This window comes from Telopea speciosissima, chromosome 7, assembly GCF_018873765.1.
Source record: "Telopea speciosissima isolate NSW1024214 ecotype Mountain lineage chromosome 7, Tspe_v1, whole genome shotgun sequence".
Classification (NCBI taxonomy): Eukaryota; Viridiplantae; Streptophyta; class Magnoliopsida; order Proteales; family Proteaceae; genus Telopea; species Telopea speciosissima.
Genome location: NC_057922.1, coordinates 50,513,014 through 50,522,524, shown reverse-complemented (window position 1 = coordinate 50,522,524; position 9,511 = coordinate 50,513,014). Strand labels below are relative to the sequence as shown.

General features: G+C 39.6%; 1 protein-coding gene across 3 annotated transcripts in view; it reads left to right on the top strand.

Annotated features, from left to right (window-relative positions):
• The window catches only part of LOC122669196, a 33,776-nt gene extending 24,714 nt beyond the window's left edge, over window positions 1-9,062 (top strand). For all 3 annotated transcript variants that reach the window (XM_043865892.1, XM_043865891.1, XM_043865890.1), the window contains one exon: window positions 8,762-9,062. In XM_043865892.1, coding sequence (XP_043721827.1) covers window positions 8,762-8,775 — 14 coding nt within the window. In that variant the 3' untranslated portion in view covers window positions 8,776-9,062. The remainder of the gene's footprint in view (window positions 1-8,761) is intronic.
• Window positions 9,063-9,511: the final 449 nt, after the last annotated feature.

Here is a 9,511-nt window from a genome sequence, read left to right as displayed (position 1 = left end):
CTATCTTAAAAAGGCTCTTGGACGTGATCTTCTATACAGTGATCATGGACATAGGCAGATAGAGGGTTTTTCAGGTGCTGATTGGGCAGGGTCTCCAGTTGACAGGAGGTCTACTACAAGCTATTGCATGTTTGTTGGTGGTAATTTGGTGTCCTGGAAGAGCAAGAAACAGACAGTAGTTGCTTGTTTTGGTGTAGAGTCAGAGTATAGGCTATGGCACTTGCTACCTTTTAATTGATGTGGATAAGACAGTTGTTGGCTGAATTTGGTTTTGTTGATGATTCTCCAATGAAACTGTGGTGTGACAACCAAGCAGCTGTCCATATTGCTTTAAATCCGGTGTTTCATGAAAGAACGAAACACATTGAAGTTGACTGTCATTTTGTTCGAGAGAAGCTACAACAAGGTTTAATTTCTCCTGGTCACGTACGTACAGGAGAACAACTTGCAAATGTGTTCACAAAGTCTTTGGGGAGTGCGAGAGTGGATTATATTTGTAACAAGCTGGGCATGATTAACATCTATGCTCCAGCTTGAGGGGGAGTGTTATTGAGAACTATGTAGTCTCGGTATTAGTTTCTATAGCTAATACCGAGAGGTGTGAGGAAGGGTAGATTAGTAAATTAGTTTTACTTTTATTTTTCTGTTTTCCTGTTTTACCCTTAAGTGGCTATATATTGAAGTTTAGAGGGAGGATTACCCTCATTGTGTAACTCCCAAGTTGCATTCATCTTTCTCCTCTTCTTCTCTCGTTTCTCCTTCTTCTTCTTCTTCCTTTTCTCTTATTATTGACAATACTTAATAGTATATACCCACCTACACTTCACCAGGTCTTTGCCAGGAGGTAACTCCACCAATTCCCATGTATGACGAGTCAATAAGGCATCCATTTCCACGTCCATGGCTTTCTTCCAAGCAGGAATAGCAAGGGCCTCAATATGGGTGTGAGGAATGGAGTAAGTAGACAGAGAGTGAGCAAAACTATGGTAACAAGAAGGAAGATAGGAGAGTGACACAAACTTTTCAATGAGGTATGCAACTAAAGATTTTTGGGTGCATGACCGTTGACCTTTACAAGCAGCAATTGGCAAGTCATTTGGTTCAGTTGGTAAGTCAGGAAGAACAAGTAAGTGAGGATCCACACCAGAGGTTGAGGACGGATCAGGAAGAGATGGGGATGGGCCAGTAGTATATGTACGGAGCTGCCTAATATGCCTCTTACGCCGATACACCTGCAGAGGAAGGGTAAATAGAGGAACAACCACTGAAATGGGAGAAGAGTTAGACACAGTCAAGGGGTCACCCGACAAGGTGGGCTGACCAGAGAAGTAAGAGGTACCTTCAAAGAAGGTGACATTAGCATTGACAAATTGTCTCCGAGTAAGGGGGTCATAACACTGGTACCCCTTCTGGGTACGGGAGTAACCCAGAAAATTACACTTAGTTGACCTAGGGTCTAACTTATCACCCAGTTGATGGAGATTATGAACAAAGCAGACACATCCGGAAACCAGAGGTGGCAAGTTAAAAATCGGTAACTCAGAACATAACATAAAAAAGGGAGACTTATTGGCAAGCACAGAAGAAGGCATTCGGTTAATTAAGTAACATGCAGTAAGAACTGCATCACACAAAAAATGTTTAGGCACTTGTATATGAAGCATAATAGCACGGTCGACCTCAAGCAAGTGTCTATTTTTCCGTTCAGCTACCCCATTCTGTTGAGGAGTATAGGAGCAACTGGTTTGGTGAATCATTCCATTATCTACTCAAAAAGAGGAAATTTCATTTTGAACAAATTCCAAAGCATTATCAAAACGAAAAACTTGAATGGAAGCTTTAAACTAGGGTTTTGTTTCATTGCAAAAATTCTGAAATACATGTAAAAATTCAGAACGATCCTTTAAAAGATTTAACCAAGTAAGTCGAGAATGGTCGTCCAAAAATGTGGTAAAATACCGAAAACCAAGTCTATTACTTGCACGACAAGGACCTAATACATCTGAATGAACCAAAGAAAATAGAGACGGACTACGGGGCATAGTATGAGATAGATAAGAAGCACGATGATGCTGTCCCAACTCGCAACCCTCACACTCCAACCTATCTAAATACTTAAATTGCGGAAATAAAATTTTTAACCTAGACAAGAACAAATGTCCTAATCAACAATGCCATTGGAATGGCGACTCTCCACTAACAGTAATAACAACAACAAAATTACATGGGGCAGCATCATAGAGATAATCTAGGCCATCTTTCTCAAGCCCTCCACCAATCGTCTTCCTTGTGTGAAGATCCTGGAAAAGACAGCGAGAAGGAAAAAGTTTTACTGAGCAATTCAAATTTTTAGTGAGTTGACTAACTGAAGGAAGACTTTGGGGAAATTGAGGTACATGTAATATAGAAGAAAGGGAAAGGTTAGAGTTAATGCAAACAGTACCATACCCAGTAACTGGTGTAGAAGATCCATTGGCAAGGATAACGGCTGGAGTATGAGAGTTAGATGAAATAGAATTAAAAATAGATGACTTACCAGTCATGTGAGTAGAAGCCCCCGAATCAATAATCCAGGGTGTGGAAGTGATGGAAAGAAAAGCAGGTGTACCTGCATGAGCCAATGTGGTAGCGGAAGTAGATGCCCCAGTAGTGGAAGTGGATGACTCAAGACTCTTGATGTGGCACATCAGCTGATGGACCTCATCATGAAGAGCGGAGGAGGATTTTACCGTGGCTGAGCCTGATTTAGAATCACTGGATGCAACCATGTCTGTCCCTTCTTCAGGAGCTGCATGATTGGCCAAGTGTTGGGCCCATTCTGGTTTCCTATGCTTGGACCAGTATGTATTAATAGTGTGATTGAATTTCCCACAATAAGAACATTGCTGAGCAGCTTTGTCAATATGCTGCCCACCAGAGCCAAGACCACTAGAGCCAAGGCCACCAGTACTACGTCCTCCCCTGAACCACGACGTCTACTAGTGGTGAATGTTGAGTTTTCCTTGGGGGTGGGATCTGGTTTGGAACTAGGAAAGACAATACGCTGCAGCCTAGAGTAAGTATCATAGAGAGTGGGAACCAAATCACCAGCAAGTAAGTGACCCTTCACAGCCTTCAGATTAGGATTCAATCTAACCAAAAATTTGGAGACAAAAAATTCATTCCGTTGGGCCTTCAATTTTTCAATATTAGTGGTAAGGGGATGAAAAACATTTAGTTCTTCAACAATCCCATTAAAAGTACTGTAGTACTCCTGAAGAGATTTATCGGACTGTTGGAATTGGAATAGCTTCTTATAAAGATCATAAATACGGATCATAGTCTTCTCTTGAGAATATGTCTCCTTCAAGTCATCTCACACTCCCTTAGCAGTTGTGTGAAACATGACATTGGCAGCAATATCGGGTTCCATGCTATTCCACAACCAAATCAGAATAATTGCATTCTCCTTCACCCAGACACTGTAGTCCTTGGAATCTGGAGCTGGAGGAGCAGAAGTAATATAGCTAAGTTTATCCTTAGCCATAATGTAGACACAGACAGCTTGGGCCCACAATAGATAATTGGAACTCTCCTTGAACTTGATAGATGTAATCTGAACATTAACATTATCGGTGGAAGTCTTTGTGTCAGCCATAATGAGAGAAAAATCTTCAAAAAATCAGTAAGGGCAGCAACAGCTGATTTAGGAAATTCTTCAAACACCTAAAAGGCAACAACAATCGATTCTTGAAACAAGGTGATAGCAGTCGATTCTGGAAGAGATAACTAAGGAGCGACTAACACAACTAACTTTAATATGTAGAGGAAAAAAGGGAGCAGCAACTGACTCTAGTACTTGGAAGAGTTTGAATCTTCAACAACAAGAAGAAACAAACCAGCAGAATAGAAGACAAAATTGAACTGGCCAAGAGGAGATCGTTGTCAGGGTTTTGAGAAGAATACCCCCAACTTCAAATATGCAGTATAGGCATTAAATCTGAGGTGCAATCAATTGCAAATACCAACTAGGAAGCATAGCATCACAATCTTCAATAAGCACAGCTCCAAAAACAGCCATACAGAGGAGATCGACATTGTCAGGGTTTTGCCTTGGAATCGATTTTTGCTGACCTTGGCTGTAGGAGATGTAATCTTCAAATCAGCAACCATTAGTAGTATAGGAAAAACTAAAACACTCCATTAATAGGGAAAGGAGTGGTTTTAACTCCTAGTACCCTCAACAATCTATCCCCCACCCAAAAAAAAAAAAAAAAAACCCACAGCAATAGGTGGCTGCACACCACAAGGTAAAATTGTGAAAGAGACATTAGCAGGGGAATTGTGGAAGAGACTCTAATTTGATTATAGGTGCTCTGATACCATGTTATAACATCAAGATCCTATAATCAGACCAGAATAATAAGAGAATGAAGAAGAAAAAGAAGAGAAGAAGAGAGGAGAAGAAGCACACAAGGTTCAAAGGTGGGAGATAACCTGCGGCTAGAACAGAATGTTCTACCACAGGTCTGTTCCGTTCTATTTATAATTAATCATAGTAATTAGTAAAAGGATAGGACAATACTGCCCCTACAACCAACCGACATTACATAGAACTCAAGAACCGATAGAAAAGAAAGAGGAAAAGACTAAACTGCCCCTAGCACACTAATACTTCAACAAAAACTTAAAGTAACCTTCACTAGAAGACTCCCCAACATCAACTTACCCTAACCCTACCATCAAACCCTAGGTTCCATTATACCCTAACCATAATTTGACCAAAATATCTATTTTTGACCTACACGAGTTACTGTTCATAACAGATCCTGGTTATTTGGCTTCTAGTTGAATTCCTACCAATTTAGAACCACATTAAAGAGTAAAGACATTATATTCTTGGAGGAACTGTGGCACAAACTGCCAAACTTGGAAAGTAGAGGGATGAAAGTGTGCATTTAGGATATTGTGCTGTTGTCAGGAAAGAAGCTAGATCTCTCTAGTCTGCATTTCTTTTAAAGCGTCTTCTCTATGTTTAGTAATAACTACCTGAAGAATCCAGAACAGTTTAGCTATTTGATTGAACCCCATCATTTACATTTTCTTTAAAGGAGTGTACCCATGTCTGTTTTTTCTTGTTTTGTAATACCACCTGCCACCACCATTGCTGCCTTGTTCCCCACAATAGTTGTAAAGATGTTGCTTGGGTGGCAAAGTGTTCCCTTATGCTCGAGGCATCTTATCGCTTTTTTGTTCAAGGTGCCTTGGCGGCTGCAATTAAAATAAAAAAGAAAAGAGGAGGAAGAATTGAGTCTGGATCAGGTCACACATGGGGATCATGGGGACAGATCTGGACCGTCCATGGGGTGTGGAACCCACCTCTGGTGTGTAGGGTCCACACCCCATGGCGGGTCCAGATTTGACCCCACATGTCCCCATGTGGGGACCTGATCCAAACTCGGAGGAAGAGGAGGTAGAGGAAGAAAAATAATAAGAAGAAGAGACATACCTTATTACCGCTTCAAGTTGCTGATGCTGGCTGCTCCCCTCATCAAGTCTAAATCAGGCAAAAGCTCCAATTGGGCTCTGGTTTATAATGTTGTTATATTTATTCCACAAGGTCTATTTTATTTACATTGTAACCATACTTCAATCATAACCCTTGCCCATATATCCATAAATTTTTTAACTATTACCCCTCATCCTTACTGCATAATCTTATCACCCATATATCTACGGATATATACACCGAAACCCTCATTTAAAAGAACTAGGTACTCGCTTTGGTGCCTTGGCTTACTGTGGCACCTTAACAACTATGGTTTGTAAAGATTGGGGATGATATATTTCTCAGCCTATGGTGGAATACCAAATTCTATCCCAAAATCGAGTTATGTTACCTAAACCCACCTTTGTATCAATACATTGGAGGTAATCTCAGTCCTTTCATGATACTTTCCCCACAGGCTAGTCCCTTGGCTACAAAATATCAGGTTTCGTAATTTTGAATTAGCCTATACCCAGCAGCCGCATTGGATCTAATGCAGAACTAATCATAAACCAGTGAGATCCAGTGCGAGGTCAGATTGCGACAGGATCACTGGGAATAAGGATAAACCAGACTCAAAACAACTCAGATGCTTATAGAATTCTGGTTGAAGGGTCTTTCTGTCAAGGGGAACAATCCAGTGAAGTTAGGTTGAAGACTGATGGTCAGATTTAGAAATATGAAAGTAATTTACTTGGATTAGGAAACGAAACTGATGCAGTTACACGTAGGGTTAAATAGGGTTATTTTGGTCAATTTCCATTTTTAACATTATCTCTTTGTTAGCTACGTAGGAGTGAGAGTCCAAATAACTTTGAACTCTATGTGAGTTTGTTTAGGAGTTTTTTCTTCTTTATTAGGTAAGACTGTAACCCATGCTGATTTGGGTTGGATTGAATGAATGGGAAAAAAAAAAAAAAATCCCCCATTTATTTGGGATAAGGCTAGGTGGTGGTGGTGGTGGTGGTTGTTGTTGAATGAATGAAATATTGATTTCAATAAAGCGGTTACTGTGAGAGCATGAGACTAGGTCGACTGGTGTTTCATCCTCCCTCCCAGGTTGGTTTTCCTCCTCCTCCTTTCATTTTTGGGTTATTTCAAATTACCACTGTTGCTTCGTATTCTTGATAGGGTTTGGGAACCAATAGGGATCAATAGAACTCACTGGTTGCAAAACACTGCATTAGACGGTTGATTGCCATCTTGATGTAGATCGAAGCATGAAGAAGACGGACATAATTAATAAAAAGAAAAAAATAGTTACTGTTCACATGAACAGTACCACGACTTACTGTTCATGTGAACAGTGATTTGGAGCTGATATGGACAGATTGGTGGAGATTGAACTTGAAGACTTTCTTTAGTTTTTATTTTTATTAGGTCTAGTTTCTAATTCAGTTATTATTATGTTTTTAATTTTGTAGTTTCTAATTTGTTTAAGTTTCTATTTTGTGGCTGAATTATAAAGCCAATTAGATTTAGTTAATTTCTCTTAGGATTTAGTAGTTTCTAATTTATTGAGTTTTTATTTTAGAATTAGCTTTTATTTTTGGAAGTTTTATTGTAAGCTTGCCTATTAAAAGGCATCAGATCTTAATGGAAAATACAGAATTTGAGAAAGAATTGTTTGGCCAATTAAGCCAACGAGTATGGGTGTTTTCCCTATGTTACAACAGCTGAGATAGCTGTGGGTGAGAGACCCATCCCCCTACCCCCTTCTTCTATCTTCTCTTCTTCCCTACCCCTCTTCGATCTCCATTGCTGCTCCTGCAAACTACCCTGCTCGATTCCTTGATTCCCTGTTGGTGGCTAGTGCTATTTATGACTGTTGCTGCTTCTAAAAACCTCAACTGAAGACTACTGAGATTCCCTTATACCTTCTGACTGCTGCTACTACCTGTGACTGCAACAACTACTGAGAATACAATCTGAAGATCTGAATCCATCCTTCTATTGACCCCCAAGATTGTTGCTGTTACTTCCAATCGAACCAGGGCTGTTGTATGGACACTCCTCTGCCCAGAAGGTCAATCGAGTGCTGCTGCTGTTGTCCCAAATTGTTGCTGTTGTTGTACACCATTAATAGATCCTTATCGTGTTGATCCTGGCTGCAAACAATCTCTCACTGGTTCGAGGTCGACTTTTGCATTACCTCTTAGTTAGTCACTAAAGATTGTCAACTTGTCTCCAGTGAGATTGGTCGACTCCCTTAGCTTTTTGGGTGACCAATTACACTTTTTTAAGGGCTTCTAGCCTGCTGGAATCATTACATTGGATTTGCAAAAACTTGTACAATTATGAAACTAAATCCTATGTCTTGAAGTTTGTCTTGATCTTCATGATCCTCATGGTTCCTTCCAAGTCTGGTATCTTCAACTTTTGGATGGTCGCGAGTCACGACTTGTTGACACTCCAAATGGTAGAATAAGGCTTCAATCTTTGCTCTTGGTCGACTTTTCTTGGGAATTCAATACTTAATTAGGTCTAATATAGTCCAACTTGAGCTTGTGGGGATATTAAACACTTGAAGCACATTTTAACAAACAAGTTAGTATTCCATAAAACCATCACAACCATGTTTAGCTCATCATCAAAACATATGGCAAAATGCAATATGCCAACAATCTACCTCTTTTTGATGATGAAACATGTTGATGGTGGAAGCACTAGATTTTTTCTTCCCTCTAGTCTCCTCTATTTTTGTAAGTCTTCCCACCACCTTTCCTTGTAGTTCAGCCTTGGAAATCCATAACCTTAGGCTGTGCTTCATCAGACTCGAAAGCATCTTCCAATCTTAGAAGAAGCTTCCTCAAGTTTGTGCGATGGTTCTTGCAACTGACCCGGGAATAGTGAAGGATGAGAAGAAGTAATCTGGTCATCAAGATTTTTATGATTTATGAAGTGTCTAGAGGCTGATGGTTGTCTGTGCATGTGTTGATTCCATATTTCTACCTTTGTTGTTAAAATTGCTGTCTCCCTAAACAGATCAAGGGGATGAGTCTGTGCAGCCATCTTGTTTTCTTGATTGCCTTGTGTAGTTGTTAGGCTAGAGATCTGTTTTGGCTGTTTATGCTCTGTCTCCTTTTCTCCCTGTCACCTATTTTCAGGCATTGTGATGAATGGTTTTGCCTTTCTTGCTTGCTATTCACCTGTCTTAAAAGAATTAAGATTGTAGTTCTAGTAGTCATCTGAAAATTATTTGGAATAATGTATTTTGTCTGTTGGGCCTTGCAGATTGTGCTATCTAGAATTAAATATGGACCTGCAAGATACTGGGCGATCTTATTTGTCTTCTGGTTTCTTGTCTTTGGAATATGGGCTTCCCGAACACATGGTGCACATAATACATGAATTCTGTTGGTACAATGTTGATGCGCAGCAGGACAAATGTCCTTTATAATGCTTTTTAATTGTTATTCTTTAAATTGGGTACTTTTATAGAAATCATTGGTACCACCATTTCTAACTCAAAAGGTCCCCTAAATTGCTTCTCCGTCATAATTCTTCTGTTGAATATGTTCTTTATGTTCTTGTATTGATGGGCTTCTATTCTATACTATGGACCTTGTTGATTTGACTTCTCTCTCTGTCTCTCTCTCTGTGCATGTGAGAATTTAAATGGTTTCTGGTCCTTAGAGATTATGCTGGTCTGTTTGTTTAGGCCTGTAAAACATTAGCCTGCAATCCCATTTCTGGAACGAAAAAAAGGAAGGGCAATGAAAACCGAGCTCTCTTCGTTACCCTCAGGATAGAGATCCAAAAAGATCCATATTCTCTTTGAGTTAGGATTTTGAAATCAAAATGTTTTTGAATTTCCTTAAGGCTCCGTTTGGTTGCATGGGGAATTAAAGAGAAGGGAAGTGGAATTTTTATACTTCAAAAAAGAATTTTTGTAATCATTATCCCATGTGATAATATCACTAATTCCAAATCATTTCATATTTGGTTATTAAATTTCACTTTACCTTGCATCCAATACCTTTT